The 24,727-nt window shown below is 35.9% G+C and overlaps 1 protein-coding gene across 1 annotated transcript; it reads right to left on the reverse strand.

Annotated features, from left to right (window-relative positions):
- Positions 1-17,552: 17,552 nt before the first annotated feature.
- On the reverse strand, positions 17,553-19,760 carry LOC145675409 (uncharacterized). Its single transcript, XM_081745815.1, has 2 exons — positions 19,181-19,760; positions 17,553-18,424 (listed from the first exon to the last, which is right to left on the reverse strand). The coding sequence occupies exons 1-2, from the start codon at positions 19,758-19,760 to the stop codon at positions 17,553-17,555; spliced, it is 1,452 nt and encodes a 483-aa protein (XP_081601941.1).
- Positions 19,761-24,727: the final 4,967 nt, after the last annotated feature.

The raw sequence follows: 24,727 nt of genomic DNA on the forward strand, positions 1-24,727 counted from the left end.
TTTTTATCTTATAAGTATTTTATACACCCTGTTTCAAAAATAATATACGTATTTCGAATGCATTTACGAATATGAAATTTTACACACATATTTACGAACCTTTCATGTTTAAATTACAGTTCAAAGAATATGTCCTCCATCAGCGACACGAACAATATCACATCGACACTCAAATTCTTCCCATACCCGGGCAAGCATGTCTTGCGTCATTAATGTTATGGCAGTACGGATCCGGTTGTTCAACTCTTCCAGGTTCTGTGGAAGTGGTGGTACATAAACGTTGTCTTTAACGAAACTCCACAGGATGATGTCACAGGGTGTCAAAAAAGGCGACCGTGGAGGCCAGCTGAGACACGCTAAGTCAACAGCTCCTTGACGACAAGCCCAACGGTTCATTAGAGTTTCATTCAGATATTCAGGCACTAGGCGACTCCAGTGAGGGGGTGCCTCGTCTTGTTGAAAAATGAAATTGTCTTCGTGCAGCCTCGGCAACAACCAGTTTTGTAACATAGCAAGATACTGCTGACTGGTAACCGTGTTTCCATTAAATAAGAATGGGCCGTAAACAGATGATCGGAATATCGCACAAAACACATGGACTTTGGGCGAATTTCGTACTTGTTAAATGACTGCATGTGGGTTCTGTAGGCCCCAAATTCGAACATTTTATTTGTTTACCTGATCTCTAACACGGAAAGTCGCTTCATCATGAACACGATGCGTTGTGCAATAGTGTTATCATTGTCAATAGCATACAGAATCTCGTTACATAAGACACATGTTTGCGTTTGCCATCAGGACGCAGAGCTTGTAACAGCTGTAACTTCTACGGCTTCATAACCAACCGACGTCTCAAAACATGCCAAAATAATTATTGTCGGCACTTGTAATTCCCGACTGGCACAACGAGTTGATTTTGAAGGACTACGTTGGAAAGCAGTTTGAATTCGTGAACATTTTCTTCAGGAACACTTGGGCGGCCAGGACTCTTTCCTTTACATACACATCCTGTATCTACAAACTGTCGATACCATCTGCGAATGTTCCATCTATTCGGAGGATCAATTTGGTATCTCAACCTGGAACGTCTTTGCACTGTAATCACTGAATTGCACTCGCAAAGTCGAGAACACAAAATGATTTCTGCTGCGGAGTAGCCATTTTAAACACATGACTGTTACCAAGCAAAACAGAAGACAGCTGACACCTAGCGGCTATTAATATAAACTGGATTATGTATTCGTTTCTCCAATAGGCGAGCCGAGGAGCAGCGATCGATAGTTTGGACAAAATAATTTTTCGTAATAGGTATATTCTTTTTTGAAACGGGTGTACTTCTGAGCTTTTTCAGCCTGTATCTCAGGTTTCTTGGGGTGGGGCCTTTTTGTCGCGGAGCCGATTTGATTGGAGCTTTTTTGACTCGGGCCCTTTTATGCGGGGCTCTTTTGACAAGGGGCCTTTTCGGTCGGGGCCCTTATGACTGCGCCGTTCTGACATGACACCATTGAAACTTGATTCTCTCTTATATATATATATATATATATATATATATATATATATATATATATATATATATATATATATATATATATATATATATATATATATATATGTGTGTGTGTGTGTGTGTGTGTGATTATAATGTAAAGTGACCTGTTTAGGTGTTAGCAGGGTTGATGAATAAACTAATAGAAAATAAAATATTTAGATGCCAAAAATAATCAGAAAAATTATATATTTAACACTTTCCCTGGCAATCCGCATACAGTGAAACATCCGTGTCCTGGCAGACAATTTAGGGTTTTACTGCCTGTACGCGTATTTATTGTATTATTCCAAGATACCTCAAAATAAATGCATATGATTCATACATTTTGGTGAGGAACAACATCTCATATTATTAACCATCCCTCTCCTCTATTTTACATAATCCTTTCCCTTATCCTCCCCTCCCCTCCCCTTCCCACTCAGTATATTGTCTTAGTGCGATATGCACGGAAACAGGGAATTTTGCACAAAGCTACACAGCAAGTAGAACACATAACGCTAGTTTCTTTGCGAACACCGTGTTTTGCACAGACACGACACTTTCGCATTGCAGTTCCTTTTTTCTTCCTGATTGGTGGGGCGTGGATCATTTTGTGAACTTTCAGACCTCCCTGGAGACGATTCGATGGATCCTTAGCTGGTGGTCTTATTCTTTCTGGTATGAGGTCGGTTGAAGTTACTGTTGAAGTAGTTGCCGCGTCTGATTCCTCACACATGTCTTTCTGCTCAGCTTTAATTTCTTCAATCTGGACTGTCATTTCCTCCACTAAATCCTGAATTAAGTCCTTTAGTTGATACCTTCTATTCTTGTATTTGGCAGACGTTGTGGATTTCTTGGATAGAATGAAGCTATTTAGTATTGCCATCTGAAAAATTACAAATACAATTCTTTTTGGTCCACTTGACTGTCTTCCGCAAACATGGATACTATTTTAGAAGCTGATCAGCTTTATCTACACCTTTCATGTATTTGTTGTAGTCTCGCACTATTTCTGGTTTTACGGTTTTCTGTCCTTTCTACTGTGGTTTCTCTATTTCAACCATGTTTGCTGTATGCATAGTAGAAATCAGTTTGATTTCCCGTTCATCTTTCCACACATGAATAAGAACTTGCCCTCTTCGCATATACGTCGACTCCCCCCTTTTTAGCTTCCTTTCCTCCAGTTGTACTTCTTTCGGGGCTCCTCTGTTCATCATAAATGTACCACATACGTATGTATCTCTCTGCAGAAGTACCTCACTCACATCTACGCTGTTGTAGAAATTGTCCTGATATAGATGGTAACCTTTGTGTAACAACTGCAATCCTAAGAGATCAAGTACAAGCTCTTTTATGGGTCTTGGTTTTCCTGTATACACCTCTAGATTCCAAATGTACCCTGTAGCAGATTCACATAACATGTATGCTTTTATTCCGTACTTAGAAGGTTTGTCCGGCATGTACTCATTGAAGACTAGGCGACCCTCCCATGCGATCATACCTTCATCAATAGAAATCTTCTTTGTGGGAATATATGCAGTCCTAAATTTGTCCACCAGATGATCTACAATCTACCGAACTTTGTATCTGTCTTCAGAATCATTTGGTTTAGCATTGTTGTCGGCAAAAATGTAAAAATTTTGATATTTGCTGGAAACGACGTAATGACATTTGTTGACCATACCAGGGAGTATAAAAGCATGCGCTGGTTGACCAATAGTCTTCAATTTCCGGTCGTTGATCAATTCCAGTCATAAAAACTATTCCCAAATACTTCCACATTTCCCTAGCTGTTACATCTTTATAGTTACGGTCCCGAGACTGGGGAGACAGACCATGAGTATCCAGATGCTGATAAGCATACCGAATTGTTTCGATGCTAATGTAGTTTACCATACTATCATCGAAGAACTCCTTCATATACGACAAAGGACTGCTTTTATTTTTCACGTCCATTTTGATCACGGAACCCCACTGAAATCAACAATATGTGGTATACTATCAACTCTTTGCCATGAAGATGAAGTATTTGTCATTTGTGTGCGCAAATTACTTTCGGAATCACTGTCAGTCATATTTCCATCATTTTCACATACAATTTCCTCCTCCCATGCATCACCATCACTACTGTCTTCCAGTACTGGTATCATCGATTCGACGCCACTGTCATCATCTACACAAAGTTCATTTATTACTTCTGAAAGTTTATCAACTGGAACCACCTCTTTCTTGTGTCGAGCAGCCATTGCAAATCAACTGATTACATTACATTAACAATGAATCAGTCTCCCCCCCACACACACACAAAGCAAGACAATTAACGCTTACACATAAGTAAAAACATTTACGAAGTGTATTATGTACACACAACCGACGTCTGCTGTTTTGCAATGTTGCCAGATCCAACTAAATCTAACACAATCTCAAAGCGTGAAAACACGCCGACGCCTGGAAAAGGTTGGAATGTCCCCGGCCTGTTAACGCGCCAACGCCAGGGAAAGAGTTAATTTTTATAATGTGCAGTTGGCAACACTGCACCCGAGTAATAGCTCAGAGTGCCCCTGCGTATTGTAATACCGAATTTGTTTCAAAGGAAAATGAAATCAGTAGACAAAACTCTAGAATAAACAGTTAGCGTATGAGGTGAATAGCCCTTTGAGGGGATGGCATCTGAGGCCAACTACACTTTCTTTACTTATAAATAGAAAAGAAACACTAAAACTAAGCAAGTATTTTTTATGTTGAACGGGGTCAGGTTTGAGAATATCAACTTTTTTCAGATTTGAAATTGCAATTTGAAATGTTACAAAATGTAACAGGAATAATTTGTGGGCTCTCTTGGTGTTCCTAGGGTTATAATTGGATTATTCTTGATTGATGCAATTAGTGACTTCATAACAGCTAATTTTTCAATTAAATTGTTAGGGAAGCTTTCTACTTACTAAGTAAAATGTCTCAGTTGTGGAAATGCGCGTTTAAATTGAATGGATGGTAGGTGGCTGATTACTGAAGTATATGTATCCATTAGTCGTCTCTTGGAAGTAACCCAGATAGCACGAATACTTACGGCAAATTTTTGCTTCGTTTAGTGGAGCAAACAATCTGAAAGTTTGCGAAGGCAAAATTTCTTAATATTTATTAAAAGCTTTCAATATGATCTGCAAATTTTCGCTGATTTGTAAAAATAAATTCACCACTGCAATTAACTTGCATCTTTTTTAAAAATATAGCGTTGAAAGTTTGCCGTCGCAAACAGTTTGCAACTCTGTAAAAAGAACTTGTTTCGAAAAGCTTGCTGAAAGCAAATATGTGATGATATTACCGAGTGCACGCGCATCGTATCCAGAATTCACTGCCTACATCAACTGTGACAAAACAAGCGGGAAGTGAGAATCGAGAAAAACCAATGCACCAGAGGACTCCAGAATAAACTCGCTGGTCTCTTATCAGATGTTTTTATTGACCCAGGCACCCTGACGTTATTTTGTGAATGTGTGTGAGAGATATGATCGTTGAGTAAGTAGAGAAATTGCGATATGCTTTGTCTGTGCGTTTATCGTTCGTAAGTTTCTTATCTTTGGCAAGTAGCTAAAGGTGTTTAATGCTTGCCACTAAGAAAAGACGGATCCACATTATAAAAATTTTGATGTTTCATAAAGTTAGGTTTCACTTTATAAATTTGCAGTAAACATTATCTGATACATTTGCAGCAAACATGATCTTGCGATCGTGAAAACACCTTCTGCAATGTTGCTGTAAACTTTTTAATATTTTCACCAAATTTATCAGCTCATTTTCGGAAATTTTGTCAAAGAAAATTTGCGCAAAATATTTGCAGCAAAGTCCTGGCAAACTTTCTTGCTGTGCAATCGCAAACATTTCGTTCGTATTGGCAGATGTTTTCATTTTCTGAGGCAACTTTGCTGCAAATTCAGCCAGCGTCAACCTCGTTATTTGCATTGAACTTTCGGCAAATTTTCTCATTTGTAAAGGCAAGTGTTTTGCAAACTTTTTAGTTTGCCTTTGCAAATTTTTAAACATTTTTAAAAATTTTTCTGTGCCATCTGGGTAATGGGGGGCTGACCACTGGAAAATGAAGTCCATGGTCTTTTATCGCTACTTCTTTGTCTTGAGCATTCTTGCATCTGCAAAAGTGGAAAATTCTAATGCGCTAACGCATACCATGCATATTTCTATTAGTGAGACCCTAATGGCTTAGTACCGTAAAACTTTATCGAAAATGCAAGTTGTACTCAGACTCTCTTGTGTCTACGCAGTATCCTGGTTTGTATCAACAGCCACGAAAGTTTGAACACATACATTCATGCATCCAAGAAAGCAATAACTTATAATATCTTACAATAATATAGCTTTAACTTAATTCTGAAATAAAGTTTCTTCCTTAATTTTCTTTTTTTTTTTAACAAAATGGTCATTTTGGTAAGGTGCATCAACAGACCTCAAATGCTAATTTTTGTTTTCTGCCACGAGATGTCACCCCACACATAACATTGACTACCAGATCTTATTTAGGTTCTAGTAGGCTATTTGTTTGATATCCGGCTACCTCATGCTTATTTAATGTGCGTTTTACTGATTTGAGGTGACTATACTATATATATATATATATATATATATATATATATATATATATATATATATATATATGTACACACTTCTTGTTACCGGTACGGACAATTGACGATATGAATGGCTGGAGTTCTCATAATTGTAAGTAAACAAAAGTGCGTGAATGATTTTGTTCAAACACTTAATTTCATTTCATATTAGAACAGCCGTGTATTTTAAGCACAAACACAACTGTATATATATATATATATATATATATATATATATATATATACAGGGTGGTACGAAATTATTTCAACAAACTTCGGGAGCTGATTCCTGACACCGAAACAAGAAAAAATGTCCTGTGGAACTTTGGTCAGAGAGGGATAGTTTCGGCGATATAAGCTGCCGAAAGTGTGGCAAAATGAACTTCAGAGGGCTGTAATTCAAAAACAAGGCAAGGTAGAGAATGCAGATTAGAACTTGACGCTTGAAGTCATATCTGTTCATTTGAAAAATGTGTGCAAGGGATCGTCTAAAGGAAGGTAGGGAATCCCTATAACCTGGCAAGTAATCCCTATGTTATTCTCTACGTTGCGTTGTTTTTGAATTACAGTCCTCTGAAGTTCATTTTTTCTCGCTTTCGGCACCTTATATCGCCGAAACTATCCCTCACTGACAAAAGTTTCCTCAAATACCTTGTTACCACGCGGTATATATATATATATATATATATATATATATATATATATGTTTGTGTGTGTGTGTGTTTATTTTGTCATAACGCTCAAGAGCGTTGATTTACTTTCTAAATATCAATCGCGCGTACGTCCCTGATTGTAAAATATGCCTTCATATGAGAATTCATTTTTTGTAAACCTACGTAACCTATTAAATTCCTAATAACAAATTTCTTTACCGTGATGATCTTAAACTGCAATGCATTTAAGCTGATATACAAAGGATTTGGCATTAACATGTTCGATTTATCAGATGGAATATTGATTGATTGGGTGGAGATATTAGGAAATTTACCAGATGAAAGATAGTATGCGGTGATATGGACAAAGTAAAATTTCTACATAATAATGCAATTTCAATTAATTTTTTGCAATATGAAGGAAATTTTATTATGTGTGCTAATAGCCTTTTTTATGAAGAGCCAAATAATCTGTTGACATGTTTGTTTTGAAAATTACTTTCAAGAGCAATCCAGTCTAAGAAATTTTCGTCGATAATCAGGAATAACTTGATTGAAATGCTTCATCATTGAAACGCCTGGAAATACTTTAAAAATACTGTAATCATTCAAGAAGCTCACTACATCTTTCTGCTGTTCATAAAATTAATCCTGGCAGAGTTAACTCGATAGTAAAAGCCGCAAGAATTAACTAGGCCACCATATGTTATGACTGCTGCATGCAGTTTTTTGTTCTGCCTAAATATCACTAGCACGATTACTATTTCAGACAGGTCAGGTGACCTTACTTGAAACTAGGTCATCTTACATGTAACACTTCCCAAGTGTAATACTCTGATTTTGATAAAATTTTGGCAGGTAGATACTATAAACGAAATAAACAAATACGTATCTTTTTATTTTCTGCGGGAAAACAGTCTTAGGAGCCAAGAGCCCACACTCAAAATTTGAAAGTTGACGCCTGAAAGGTAAGAAGTGGACCGAAATAAATGAAATTGTGCACAAATATTGTAGACGTTGTGCCGACGTCTTGTATTAATTTAGACGCCGTGGTGCAGGGTATAAAACCCACACAAATTATTAAAAATAACAGAAGTTATTATAATGGAATTTGGGTGAGTGCGTCAGAAAATATGAAAAACGTGGTGACGATAGAGATGTCAAAATTTTAATGTAATTTTGCACAAATATCACTAAATCCATTAGTACACTAAAACATAGAATGATTTTATTCAAAAATCACACTAGAATATATAATATTGTAGTAACTCATACAGCTAATTCTGATTATATAATCCATCGATGAATCATGGTAAATACTGTTAAATGTTCCCTTGAATCACTCGTAGTAATATCTTTGCCATGTATCAAAAGTTCATTCAGGTAATACTTTTGGAAATTAGTGAAAAACTTCACTATCACTAGTATTATTACATAGTGAATTAAAACAGGAATAAAATTGCAAACTTCACTCGTAGATATTATAACACAAAAAATGCCTCGTAAGAGTATTCAGATTAGACTCCTATTCAACTTCAACAGATTTTACTAGTCACTTTCAAGAAAATAGTATAAATACTTATCCAGATTATGTCGAATATATCACAATTCACGAAGTTATAAACTCGTTGAAGACTGTTCTGAACTTTCTATTAAAATTACACCATTTCCGACGATTAACCAGAGCATGTGCTCTCCGTCGTTTATTCAATTTTCCAATGACCACAAGGTGGTCAGTTAACTACGTCCAGAATAATACTACTTCCTATTTTCACCACCCATTAGAAGTGGCGCTAGTTTTAAATGACCTTTTATATATATATATATATATATATATATATATATATATATATATATATATATATATATATAATCTTACAACATGCTACAACGTGAAATGGGAGGATACGTGTTTCGTATTTTGGTGAAAGAGCAGTTGAGTGGGGCACAGATCCTTCCAAAGCTTTGATCACGAAATATCAAAAGTGCGAATAAATATGCGTCAGAAATGCCTAAAGGATATAGAGAATTGCAACGAAACTGACAGCAGGGACAATACACAAAAAGCAACAAGCTTTTAGTTTGTGTGGAAAAACAGTGTTGGGGCCATGGCTCCCTAAAGAAGAAAGTAAATATTACCGTAGAAGCGCAGGAAGGATTGGGCGTAGCGAATGAAATTGTGTAAATATTGTATATGCAAAATAAGGCAAGTCATGTTTCTCAAGTGTCTTCATGCAATTTGCTTCAAATTTGGCACATTAACAGTAAACAGATAATAAATGGATACGTGTTTTTATGTGGAAAACATTGTAAGTGTTAAACGCACCCGTGACATACTATAAAATATTTTACAGGTAGAAAACAGCTAGTGTTAAAATACTGAACTTTAACCTAGAAGTAGGAATCAATACAATGAATTTCGAGTGTGTCGTGCTTCTACCCTCGAAAGTTCAAGTTCAAAGACTGAACATTGCGCCCACCTGTGTAGTACAAACAGACAAACAAATGAGCAAATGTAATTCCCCATTTTATGTCTACAATATCTTTGCACAATTTCATTCACTTCAGTCCACTTTTTCTTGCCTTTTAAGCGTCAACTTTAGCAATTTTGGATGGGGGATTTTGCTCCTAAAACCGTTTTCCCGCAGAAAATAAAGAAACATGTAAGTAGGTGGGGGATACCTGACACCCGGTAGCTGAAAAATCGCCTTTTTTTCCATGGTCTCCTGAGAGCAAGGACTCAATTTTCCACTGTCTCACGATACGCTATGACCCACGCCCCGTCCACCCATGGTCTTTTACGACCTCCATGTTAGGGGTGAATTTGTTCCCTTTTATGAGCACTTTTAAGGGGGTGTACTCGTTCCCTTTTATGAGCATATTTTTCAACCCCACATAGCAGAGACAATGAACACACAGCAGAGCAGATAATACAAAACACAAGAGCATGGCTTATTTTCCAACCCCAGCAGAGACTATGAACACAGGGGTGTACTCGTTTCAACCCCTACGAACACATAGCAAGGTACGAACACATAGCAGAGCAGATAATAAACACAACCACCTCCCGTTTAGGGGTGTATTCATTCCCTTTTATGAGCATATTTTCCAACCCCTATTAAAACACAACACAGATTACATAGCAGATCTAATACGACTTATTTTCCAACCTTTATTAGAGACGGACATAGCACAGGGGGTGTATTCATTTTCTCCACCCCTAATTGAACATAAGATTCATTCCCTTTTTCAACCCCTACGAACATCAGACTACGTAACACACAGCAGAGCAGATAACAGATAAGAATACGTAACATAATAAGGGTGTATTCATTCTCTTTTATGAGCATATTTTCCACCCCTTATTTTAACATAGCAGGAGTGTACTCGTTATTTGAACATAGCATAAGTACTCGTTCTGTTAGAACCTTCCCTCCTCCTTTCTCATCCAGGGCTTGGGACCGGCAATGGCGGAGTTAAAAGGTTAGGTTATTCATTTTGTAGACATTTTAGCAGAGTTTAAAAAAAATAACGACGTCTGGTTATTCACACACATATAATCTCATGTCAACCACCATCACGCATACATGGTTTACGGAGAACTTAATCTCGCGCCAGTGACCATCACACATACATGGTTTACGGAGAACTTAATCTCGCGCCAGTGACCAAGGTTTACGGAGAACTTAATCTCGCGCCAGGGACCATCACACATACATGGTTTACGGAGAACTTAATCTCGCGCCAGTGACCATCTCATAAATGAATAGAGCATAATATCATTAGCATCAATAGTGGTAAGTGAAAATTTGTTTAAGAAATTGCGTAGTGAATAACCAGACGCACGGCTTGTTAGATACAAAAAACAATAATGTCCACAAAATTGAGATAAATCACCTTGAATTCGTCTTTTATTCCATGTATAATACAGACAGTTTCGTTTTAAAAACCTTATATGATGATGTACATAAGGTGGAATACCATAGCTATCGAAATACTCCCCCACACGCATATTAGTTATATAAACAGCAACCCAATGTTCACCAGGCTTATCGCTAGAATCAGTGTTTATAATTATGGCTGCTGGAAATGTATGAATAAACAGTGGTAGCTCATCTGCAGCATATACTCCAATAAAATGGTTTTTAGGCAGATTTTGTTGTAGCGCCTCATAAAGTTCAAGTGTATTTAACATTTTTTTTTGTTTAATTAATATATACTTTTCTCTGGAAATCAATTTCTAATTCTGAAGAGAATTCAGCATAAATAATTGTTGTTACAGGAGATGGCAGTGCTTCTTTAAAATGAACCTCTAGGCGTACACTTCCTTGCCGTTGTGGGCTAGTATGAAATCCAGCACTAGCACTAGAATCGGGAGTTAAATCAAACACCAGTAGAGTATAACCACTAGGATATTCGGCGAGTGAAATATTATTACCTTGATTAGAATAATAAATACCTGAACCTGTAAATAACGTGGAATATGCTTGTATATATAGCTTATTATCAAAATCAGGTTGTAGTGGTTTGGAAGGCACAGGCGTTCCATCAACATACAATGTAAAAAATGACATATTAAAATGTTGAAAATTGAACGGATTTGTCTGATAAGTACCATTAAAAGCAGTATTAGTAACAAAACCAATAATAATACGTTTAGGCACTAGGCCTGAAAATAGATCTGGAAGTGTACTATCCATAATTCCTTGTGGCAGCGTTTCAGTCTTCACTTGCACTTTTGTTATAGGATATTTTACTCTAAATTTAGGATTTTGTAATACTTTATTTTGCGCTATTTTAACGGCCGGTGATACATCAACCTTTTTCACAAGCAATGTTGCATCTGTAATTACAACTTTTCCATCAGCATCTGCGTCACCCATTAGACAGAATGTAGGTTTAGCTGGAATTAGTTTAATGCGCAGTTGTACACCATTCAGTAAAAATTTCTCCTGATTAAATATATCAGCATGAATATAACCCAATAATTCAAATGACTGACTTAAAGTAGTGAGAAGAAAACGTTGTTTAAATCCTACATTACTATCGGCCACACTGTCCATATGTCCTGCAGTATCTTTAAACCACATTGATGTTTGAAGATGCGTTGATTTAGCTTCAGCATTATAATTTAGTAGTTTTTCAATATACGCCCGATATGGATATGTGTGTGAAGAGTAGGAAATAAGTTGATTATTTAAATATAATTGCAATTCACTGAACATTGCATTGAGAAAATCATTTACAGGGCCGATTTTCTTATCGGCAGAAGTTAAATTAGAACCATCTGATTTAGTAATTTTACCTTTAATATAAAACATTGTGTGCGATAAGTCAATATAGTCATCCCCATGACCGGGGACAACAAATTCTATTGGTGCATTATCAGCTATCGAAGCCACAGGCTTATATGGAACTATTTTATTACCTATAATACTGGTTTGAGTGGGTAAACCAGCAAATAAATCTAATTCTGATTTCATACACTCACACTGCATTTTTCTCTCTATTATATTCACACATGGTAAAATTTATAATACCGTATTACGTTTGCGAAAATGTAATTTTACACATACACTGCCATGTTGGAAAGGAAGTGGATTACCTGTACTATCTCTTAAATCAATAATAATTTGATCAAATTGTTTACGTTGCACGGAGACATAGTGAGGATTGTCAAAAATATGTACATTATTAATACCATACTCTGTAATATTTGTATTTATAATACGTAACAATGGAGCTACTGTGTCACCCACCATTTGCGGTTCTACAATATCACTGTAAATATACATAAGTGTAGGTAGCGATTTTTGTAAATCAGGTGGATAACGAGCATGATGCACAACGGCAATATCTTCTTGTTGTATGTGATCAAAACCTAGTATTCTGGCTAGTTCAGGAGATAGACGTACTTCTATACGCCTCTCTTGATCTTTTATTACTCTACTGACTTCAATTCGTTTTACTGATGCTTTAACTTTTAATTGTAAATTTAATATATCACTTTTATGATTAATTTGAGATAGAATATCATCAACATTATAATAGTGTCCTGGTAAGATTTTAGTTATGTTCCAGCTTTCTGTATTCACGAGACGGTAATAAATATTATTAGTATATTTGGAGACATTCTGAAATGAATTTGTATAATGTACTTCAACAACTGCCGTCTCCCACTGACCTTTCTCTAGCACCAATGGATGATATAATTTGGTAGTATAACATGACAAAGTATTTTGTGGAAAATACTCCATAGAACTGTTACTCGGTAGTGTAAGATAAAAGCTAGTCTGTTCCATATTAATCGAAAATATCACTCTTCCTTTTCTTTTTACCACCAGTCGTCTTTGCAAAATGAACTTTTCTCCGTTTTCTTCTTCCAGATCCTACCAACACTTGATTTATTTTATTTTGAGCTTTAGTTTTTAAATTATTTTTAGCTTCTTGCCAACGTGATGTTAAAGCTTCGTCAATAGGTCTATTATCACCTAATACATCTCCAGCTACATTAATTCCTGTACGTAACAATTCTTTACCAACAGTTTTTGCTCCTTGTTTAATTAACGGAAATACACTTCGAAATAAACCACCTAAAAAACTTCCAATACCATAACCTTCTTGATATGGTGCACCTCTATACACGTTATAACCACCTCCTGCTTGGTGAGTATAGTATTTAAAGTATGGATCATTCATTTTCCTATATACACAAATATAACAGTCGTTTATAATATTGTATTGTGGCTAAATGTTTTTTAAATGTGACACAGGAATCCATGAATTAAACGAAGGGGGATATCCCCGCCAACGAACAAGTACACGTTTACCTTTAACTTCTAAAATATCGTCTATTTCATAAACTTTAGGCAGAGGCACTCCTTGTAATTCCTCCTCGTAAAATGTACCATCAATTACTTCACCATTTAAGTCCTCCAACACATAAACCACTTTCTTTTCCTTATGTATCACCTGTTTTATTTTAAATATTTCTACAGTCCACTTTTCCTTGTACCCTTTTTCAAAATGCCGTTTTGCTTTAGTAATGCGCACAGTATCACCTTTTTTATATTTTGCAATGTTAGTATGTGGCATTGGTTTTATTAATTTATTCCAAACTTGTTGAAAAGTGTCCTGGTTCACACTGGCGGGTGGTAATTGATGAGCTCTATGTGGTCTAGAATTATATGACTGAACAAGTTTCGATAGCACATCTATGTATCGGTAAGTCTTCTTGGCTGTAAAATATTTCCACATTCGTTCTTTAAGAGTTCGATTAAAACGTTCCACCACACTTGCTTTAATATCGGTGTTTTGTGTTGTGAAGAATTTAATATTTTGCTTTTTTAAGTATAACTGAAATGGTCTATTAACAAACTCTGTACCTTTATCTGTTTGTAGACGTAAGGGTCTACGACGTGTAGATGCAAATATTTGCTTAAATGCTTTTATAATGTTTTCACCAGTTTTTGTACGTACAGGCACAGCCCAGGCATAACGACTAAACAAATCAATCACTGTTAAAATATACCTATTACCATCATTATACTTCTGCAGACTGTGCATATCGTTTAAATCCGCTTGCCACTGATCGTCAATATTGAACACTAAATAGGAATTACGTGGAAACTTTTTACGTACTGGCTTATGCAGAGTATAAGTCGACTGTTCTTTTACCCACTGTTGCACTTTGTGTAAAGGAATAGATTTCTTCACAGCTCTCCATAATGACGTTGCGGTTGAAAACGAGGCAGGGTGTGAAGGGTTATAATAAATAGCGGCCAGCTTCTTCATATTTTATAATCACACCATCTGTTGACAACTTTACGTTTACGTGGTGGCTCCTCCTCCTCCTCTTCTTCTTCTTCCTGTTTTGGATCAGCAGCAGCGGCAGATGATGATGTCAGCTTACGAATATATTCTATACGCTGTGGGTTGCCTATATACTCTAAAGGTATATTGGATTTTGCTAACAGTTCAGCGAAGGGTTCCCAACCTGTAGGGGGAATATTTTTCTTGCGATACCTGACAAAATCTGCTATTAGATCTACTATATTAGCTCCAGGAATTAATTTATTATAAATATTAACATTACCATTGTCATCCCAATGAATGTTGGAATTTTGTTTTAATCTACGTAATAAAGGTCTTGCTTTACGCAGACAATTTTCGGGGAGAGTAGATAGTATTTCATCCTCTTCCTCCCCGTCCTCATCCTCCTCCTCCTTCTTAGTACCAACACTAGTTGATGTTGTTGCAGTAGGTTTTTGCACAATGTGTAAATATTTTTGTAACACCTCTTTATAGCGTATCCATTTTTCTTCAACACTCATATTTTTATTATTTAAAATATTTTTCATCTCATCGTCTAAATTAGATATAGTTTGATATTGGTGCAATTTTTCTGGTGCAATTAAAACAAGCTTTTGTGCATGCTGCATAATTATTTAATTAAAGTAGATAGTATTCCTCCAATAATAGGTGCAAGCAAAGCAGTAAGAAACCCACCTTTTTGTACAATTATTCGTTTTTTCTTTTGTTTTAACGATGGCCCCTTTTTCGCTAAATACCTCAATTCCTTTCTATACCTTTTTAATCTATTTTTCTCTTTTTTATTTAACGGAACATTTCCTTGTAATACGTTATAGGAACATTCACAAATAGAACGAATTAATTCGGGATCAGCATTTTGTAAAATTGCTTGGCGTACTTTGGGTTTCGCCTTTGCTAAAAGTTTTAGTAAATGTGCACTCTCTTTGCTAATCATTTTTTTTCTTTTTGTAGCTATTATACTAAAATTGAGTATTAAAATATATCAGTTATTGAGATTATTTTTTTACTGGTACATAAACATAATTGTAAGAATCTGAGGGGAAAATTTTTGTTCGAACCCGATGTTCGTCGGGAGTGCCCTGTTTTAAATCAAAAACCAAATAACTATGAGGATCTCGCGTTGCGTCCTGATAGGCCTCCTGTACAAATTTTGTGTTACCAGGATATAATTGGCGTGCTAGATAATTAATTTGAGCCTGGTCTCTGGGGTTTTTAAAACATATTATATAATGGCAATTTAATGATATGTCTCGCATACCTTTAGCTTGGTGAAACAAATTTTGTGTTATAAAAATAACACTTAAATCTCGGTGGTGGCTACCTTTAGTAAAAAAGTCAACAATTCGTGTATCACTCTCTCGCATTAAATCGTCAATAATTACCAGATGGGGGCCAGCTTGTGCTGGAAAATCATCTATTTTGGGGAGCCCTTCTTTAAATGTACAACCTGAGGATAGAGTTTCATACAGAGGTTGCCACTCACCATAACACCATACTATATTTTTCCATTTTTCGGCATAATGTTTTAAAAACTCTTTTACAAAATATGATTTACCACACCCAGTGGGACCAGCTATAATACAAGTAAATGGGTGTTGAAACTCCATATTCTGTTACACCACAAAATAATTATGGATATAATAACATATTATTATTACGATTCAGACGGTAGATTGGTAGCAGTAGTAGTAGTAGTAAATTCAGGCATGTTTACAACTTTACATAATTGAGAACAAGTAATTATGCTCCGCTGAATGCACGGCAAATGAAGCTGGAGTTCTCGCCATGTACAAACACTGAAATTTACCTGACCATTACTATCGTCATCTGACGATTGAATAAAACACTGAAGAATACCGTTAAGAGTATCTGACAATGATATTTTATAATTTTCACTAATGAAAAATTGTGTAGGCAATGAAGAATTTGTATCAGCATTAAAGTAGTTTTCAATATATGAATAATATGATAGAAAAGTATACCACTCATCAAGTGAAAGACGAATACGATCATAGTAATTATGTAAAATGATAATAACAGAAAATTCTCCCTCACCATCGTATGCTAGACCAACACATACCTCGATTTCATCGAAATAATAATAATAACGATTTAAAATTTGATTATCCATTTTTTGTTTACTCTCTACTTAATTAAAAACTATCGTTTCTACTAATACTGTATTTACCCTATTCGTATAACACCATACTATATTTTCCATTTTTCGGCATAATGTTTTAAAAACTCTTTTACAAAATATGATTTACCACACCCAGTGGGGCCTGCAATAATGCAAGTGAAAGGATGTCGAAACTCCATTTTCTCTCTCTTTTATATTTCTTCAAAAAAAATAAAATATTTATCAATCACCCAATAACATAGAAACTAATTCTAGTTGAATACGATTTGCTGTGACAGTATCTTCAACAAAAGTAACTTTAGAAAATTTACCCTTCACAACACATTCATATAGATATTTACTTATTAGAGGAGCAAGTGTAGAACATGAAGAAATTGCTTCATCAATACATGGGAAATAGTAACATATTTTTTTCCATGTAGAAAAATCTATTTCAACTCTACTATTATCATCATTTGCACAAATATACATTAAATTATCATCGTCATTATTAGCGTCAAGTATTACTTTCGTTTTCTCACTTAGTGCGTATTCAGTTGCATTCTCACCTTCTCTAAAATAATCATTTATATACATGGAATATGATAAAAACCTCGACCATTCATTAATTGATAACACAATACATTCATTAACAATGCGTAATTTTACAAACACATAAAATTTATAATCACTACTATATTTCAAATATACACAAAGATCAGTGGAATTATCAATGAAGTAAAAAGAACTTAAAAGTTGTTTTTTATCCATAATTATCTATTTACACAACTTATTCTTTTTTACAATAGTCTATTTCTCTTAAAGCCATAAGGCACTGTATCATAACTTCCTTCAACTCTTTTGCGTTTTGTGTGTACCAATTGATAGGTTTTCGTTTCCTCTTTGCTGATAATTTTGATGTCTTTTGTGCGAGCAATTTTGCAAGGGTTTGACACACTTACAGGAGGGGCATCCTTCAGAACCATATTTCTAATTTGTTCGAAATTCACAATTTTCATTGTTTCACTATTTAGAGTAATTCCCCTCACCTTACAACAGGTCTTTGTTGTATCTCCGCTGAATACCTCGTACGCATAATTTTTGGTCCCGCCGCTACAAAATTCATTAATATATGCATTGGGACCTACATTATCTATTTCATTTTTTAACTCGCCGAAATAATCCCCAAGAGGTAATTTTATGCCTCCAGCTCTTACTATATAAATGAGACTATCCGTATCCATATATAACACATCTTTATCTAGCTTCTCTAAATAACTGTATAATTCTAAGCGACCATGCATAGTAGTATACGCAGCCAATATTACATTAGTATTTTTTAACGGAATAATTGCATCATCCAAAATCTTGTAATTTAATAATAATGCATCTTCATCAATTGGAATTACCTGTGTTACCTCAGTATTACTGTCAGTTAATTTATCATAAAATATGGCAGGTTCTCGAATAATTTGTGTGTGCGTCATATTATCATTCTGAGCAAATTTGCCCCATAAACAATTCAGTGCTAATTTGCAAATACTTTTTCGTGCTTTGTTTTTATTACCAATTTTCCCTTTGTCTAGTTGTACTCCCTCTCTTTCATAATAATCCTTAATATATTTATTTTTCTGTTCTTCACTTTTACACCATTTAGGCCAACCATGAGCTTCTGTTTTCAATTTCATGAACAAATTTATATAATTTGTAAATAAGCCACCTTCTTTTTTAACAGGATCATATTGCACTACTTTATATTCCCATACCTCATGCATTTCTAATATTTTATAACCTTTCTCTTGGGCTTTACGTACTTCGTCCACCACCCACGTCCCAGTGAGGGCCCTCTCCGCATCACTATGCTCACAGTCCTCTGTATTTAGAGTGTCCGCGCATCTGCGACACAGAGAAAACAGAAGTTTATGATTGCTGCGATACGGTAGGACGGGATGATACAAATCCCGGGGAGGAAGTACTGTACATTTTACGATACCCTCAAATTTATCTATTGCAGGACAATCGGCACCCACATAGATTTTTGGGTGCCCTATGGGATATTTTTTCACCTTGCAACAGTAGGGGTATAACGAAATGACGTCCACGTAGTGCACCTCCTCCCCGGGGGCAGTCTTATAGTAATATTTAACAGCGGAACATCGCCCCCCATATAGAGCATCTCTAGGTTTGATAGGATCTTTTCTACATAGGGGGTGATGTGCCACCAATTCTGCAATTTGCGGATTTTTACGTAGTTCATTCTTCCATTCACACCCCCACATTTCATGAACTACGTAGCCCAAGTTTTTTAAATGATTAATTTTTCTAATGGTGTTTTCATAGCGTATTTCAAGAGTGGTATGCGGATCATTATATATAGGTTTATCACGCCCTACTTTAAAACATTTAACACATCCGTGATAGAAACAACCTTCATATTCCCATACATGGATCTGTTCATCTATACGTGCATAACCATCTACTTTTAAAACACCATTTAGAACCATTTCCTTTCCATTTGCTGCGTGCTTGATTGTAATACCTAATCTTTCTTGTTCGTAAACCAACCATTGAATCGCTTCGATGGACTGTTGATCTGACCAACGATAACCATTATGAGGAATAATACCTATAGTCTGTTCTTTGAGAAACTTGCGTCGAAATACCAGATTACAAGCCGAGGCTATACTAATTGCTTCGACTAGTGGATTAACATCAGTTATTTGCTGGAATTCTACTACGAATTTAATACATGCCTTCCGTAGAAGGTTAACATCCATGCGACAATAACGAATTAATTCTTCTTTAAAATTAAATGTCTGATTTGAGGATTTTTCATACCATTCCATAAACTGTTTTTGTTCTTTTTCCTTCATATACTGAAAACCATAGAATTTAGGGTCGGGCATAGGCCCTTCATAACTTTGATTATCTTTCGTATTAAAATAGTGTGGGAAATAACCTTTTGTTTCTTCTATGTCAAATGCATCAGATAATTTTGATAGAGCCATCGGAAAGAAATTAATACTATCAATAAATTTTAAATATTTACAATCAATACTCATTATTTTACACCCCTTCATTATGACGCTTGGAGTCCATCGTTTCGCTGATATCATTGCACGCAGGATAAAATGTGCATCATATCCTTTTGCATTATGTGCAATGCATATAACTTTATTAATATTGGATGGTTTACTGCATAAATACTCCAGAAAATCAGTAACACACTCTTCACCATAAAAAATGTTTTCCTTTCTGTTGCAAATAGTACATGAATTACCCTCGCTATTCTCAAGACAATGATAACATACTTGCTGTGTGATTACCAAATTAGGCACATGTTCACGGAATATTTCATCTTGCCTACACTCAATGTCATATAATATCATCATCCATTTTCCTACGTTTGAATATTTTCGTGATTGCATGTAACATAAATGACGGTGGGGCATCATATTGTCACAGTTTATACAGAATGTTTCCCCACACTGGTGAGGATTTCTATTTTTCTTGATAACATACGCTTTAAGACATATTTTACATACTTTTAACTGTGAGCACAAACCTGATTTTATATGATACGCCATACATTCGTTACCGTAAAAACATCTGTTACAATTATTACAATTTAATACTTCATCTGTCTTCTTACATGGAGGATTTTTTCTACATTTATTGCATAATGCCTTACAGTGCCCTATATGCTTTTCTTTCATATTATATCTCTTATGGCATGTTTCGCAAAAGTACCCACAGCTAAATGCAGCACATAAATTGGTAATAACATTGTAATGATTATTTATCAGGAGTAAATTAATTTTCTTCTCACCACCGATGCCCTCGAAAAATGTTTTCTCCCCCGTCAAATCGTCGTACACTGTAATCGTATAATCAGTTAAATATGATTGAATTAGTTTTAATTCAGGTATGCCACCACCATGCATCAAATTAACGCCAGAACTCTTACACAATAATTTAGCTTCTAAAGTCATAAAGTTCTTTTTTTGATTATAATAGGGTTGAGACGCATTTTTATTCCCTTTGTTATCAATGAGCCCTTTAGCAACTACAAGGGCGTGAGCAAGGCAACTACTATCTTTATTTTTAATAACGACTATACCATTGCATTTTTTCATATATTCTTCATCAGAGGAAAAATTTTGACTTTTCCTCCCTTCGCCTATAGGTAAAGCCACATGATGAAAATCAATAACAAAACGATCTTGTTCCATAAATTTTGCATTTGACTGAATGACTCGATTCAGAGCCTCCCAGACGAAGTCTTCACCGACATTCGCTGCTTCTCGAAATGAAAACCAAAACGATCTATCTGGATTATTCTGATTCCATAATGTCAGCCCTACCTGATGGTGGGAATCTACATCCTCCATCAACATATTCAATAGTTGAGCAATTCCACTTCGCAACCAGGTAATTGGGTTTTCCCCTTCAGGGGTTCTCGCAAGTTGTGCAGTTATCATTGTACCATTCATTCGGAATTTTTTGTACTTTCTAGTTATTTTGTTAATGATTGTAATTTTACTAGAACTTTCCATTTTTTTATTGCTTTATTCCGCTGTTTGATGCTTTTACTGTAATTGGGGCTGTTCCCACTATAGAACACCAAGAAGTGTTTTTTCCAATAACGTTTTAGTGATATTTTCTAAACCTGAAAATAGTATTCTATCAACTAGCAATTATTTACGAAAACCTATATCTCACGTATTTCCGCTGTTTGATGCTTTTACTGTAATTGGGGCTGTTCCCACTATAGTACACCAAGAAGTGTTTTTTCCAATAACGTATTCTTCCTAACGGGTTAGTGATATTTTCTAAACCTGAAAATAGAGAAAAGTATTTTGACCTTTGACCTCGGTGGACATTATTTTGGGACATGTGGTACCTGATGACCAATTACTAGATTTGGAAACAGCACCTGAGTATGTGGATCCATTTTCGAGTTATTAGGTTTTAAGTATGTTGACCTTTGACCTCGGTGGACATTATTTTGGGACATGTGGTACCTGATGACCAATTACTAGATTTGGAAACAGCACCTCAATATATGGCTCTAGTTTTGAGTTATTAGGTTCTAAGTATTTTGACCTTTGACCTCGATGGTCATTATTTTTGAACTTGTAGTACCTGATGACCAATTACTAGATTTGGAAACTACACCTCAATATGTGGCTCAGTTTTCGCGTTATTAGGTTTTAAGTATGTTGACCTTTGACCTCGATGATCATTATTTTGGAACTTGTAATAGTTGATGACCAGTTAATAGATTTGGAAACAGCACTTCAATATGTGTCTCAGTTGTCGAGTTATTTGGTTTTAAGTACGTTGACCTTTGACCTCGATGGTCATTATTTTGGAACTTGTAGTACCTGATGACCAATTGCTAGATTTGTAAACACCATCTCAATAAGTGGATCCGTTTACGAGTGATTGGGTTTTAATTGTCATAGAAAGGGCGTATGCCACATAAACTATAGGACCCAGGTAAAAATAAGTATGATATTTGTAATCAGAATGGTCGAAAACCCCCATAAGCCGAGTTTCATCCAAATTGGATAAAATTGTCATAGGAAGGGCGTATCCCACATAAACTATAAGACCTAGGTAAAAATAGGTATGATATTCGTAATCCGCATGTCAGAAAACCCACATATGCCGAGTTTCATCCAAATCGGTTAGAATTGACATAGAAAGGGCGTATCCCACATAAACTATAAAACCAAGGTAAAAATAAGTATGATATTCGTAATCAGCATGCTCGAAAACCCCCATATGCCGAGTTTCATCCAAATCGGTTAAAATTGTCATAGAAAGGGCGTATGCCACATAAACTATAGGACCCAGATAAAAATAAGTATGATATTTGTAATCAGCATGCTCGAAAACCCCCATATGCCGAGTTTCATCCAAATCGGTTAAAATTGTCATAGAAAGGGCGTATGCCACATAAACTATAGGACCCAGGTAAAAATAAGTATGATATTTGTAATCAGAATGGTCGAAAACCCCCATAAGCCGAGTTTCATCCAAATTGGATAAAATTGTCATAGGAAGGGCGTATCCCACATAAACTATAAGACCTAGGTAAAAATAGGTATGATATTCGTAATCCGCATGTCAGAAAACCCACATATGCCGAGTTTCATCCAAATCGGTTAGGTTGTTGTGTTTATTATCTGCTCTGCTATGTGTTCATAGTCTCAGTGTAATTTCTGGTATGTTAAAATAGGGGTTGGAAAATAAGCCATGCTCTTTTATTAGCTGTGCTATGTATTATCTGTTCTACTGTGTTAAAATAACACCTCTGCTTTGTGTTCGTAAGGGTTGGAAAATATGCTCATAAAAGAGAACGAGTCCACCCCTAAAATGGAGGTTGTTATGTGTTATGTAGTCTTATGCTCTGCTGTGTGTTCATAGTCTCAGTGTAATTTCTGCTATGTTAAAATAAGGGTTGAAAAAATATGCTCATAAAAGGGAACGAGTACACCCTTGCTATGTTACGTAGTCTTATGTTCTGCTATGTTAAAATAGTGCTATGTGTTATCAACTCTTCTATGTGTTCGTAATCGTATGTGTTATCTCCTATGTTAAAATAGGGGTTGAAAAATATGCTCATAAAAGAGAACGAGTACACCCTTGTTATGTTATGTGTTATCTGATCTGCTGTGTGTTACGTACTCTTATGTGTTATCTGTTCTTCTATGTGTTCGTAATCGTATGTATTATCTGCTATGTTAAAATAGGGGTTCAAAAATATGCTCATAAAAAGGGAACGAGTACACCCTTGTTATGTTACGTACTCTTATCTGTTATCTGCTCTGCTGTGTGTTACGTAGGGGTTGGAAAAGTGATCATAAAAGGGAACGAGTACACCCCCTAAAATGTGCTCATAAAAGGGAACGAGTACACCCCCTTAAAAGTGCTCATAAAAGGGAATGAATACACCCCTAACATGGAGGTCGTAAAAGATCATGGGTGGACGGGGCGTGGGTCATAGCGTATCGTGAGACAGTGGAAAATTGAGTCCTTGCTCTCAGGAGACCATGGAAAAAAAGGCGATTTTTCAGCTACCGGGTGTCAGGTATCCCCCACCTACTACTCATGTATTCGTTTATTTCATGTGTAGTATCTACCTGCCAAATTTGATCAAAATCGGAGTGTTACACTTGAGAACTGTTAGATGATAGTTGCAAATAAGTTTAGTCATTGGATAAATCCCATTCTTTTTAACATACGTATCATTTCATAATGTTTAGTAACGTCAAACTATATAAATCTATCATGATGTAGGAGGTCGAGTTCCCTCCTGGCTACTTGAGTTCCCTCATGGATAGTGCATGAACCGTTGGCGCGGAGACCCTGATTGGTTTGCCGGCGGAGCTCATGTGACTCGGATCGTACGTTAAGGTATACGCTTAAAGGGACACTAAACTGAAATGACATTCAAGATATTTTGGACAGGCCAAGCCACCTTAGGTCATCTAATGCCAACTGGTACCTAAGATGAGTTAGGTTAAGGTTTGCGAGATAAAGGTCAGGTGAGGTTTAATATCATTTTAAATCAACAGGAATAGGGTTACAATATCTCAGTGGTGGATCGTTCAGTTCTGGTGTGGTCCCTGGTTCGATTCCAACTAGCGTCAAGTGGACTTTTGGTGGAAAAACACCGTCTGTTGAGTTTTCTTGGATTTCTTCAGCTTTCACCTACATTTTATTCCAGAATTTTATTCATTCTTATCATCACCGCACCCCTCAGCCTACCGGGCATAAGTATGGGAAGTAACATTGAAGTTTGCTTCTTCAACATGATACAGCATTACTATATTTACCACATGATCTGTATGTCCCGTTTATTCAAGTGCCTGATCTAATATGGGCTGTAATTACTGTAGCTTGTAGTATCAATATTTAACTTTATTCGTGACTTTCAAGTTGGTTTGTGATTACTTGCCAATGA

The sequence above is a fragment of the Thermobia domestica genome, chromosome 18 (genome assembly GCF_964235325.1).
Source record: "Thermobia domestica chromosome 18, izTheDome1.hap1.1, whole genome shotgun sequence".
Classification (NCBI taxonomy): Eukaryota; Metazoa; Arthropoda; class Insecta; order Zygentoma; family Lepismatidae; genus Thermobia; species Thermobia domestica.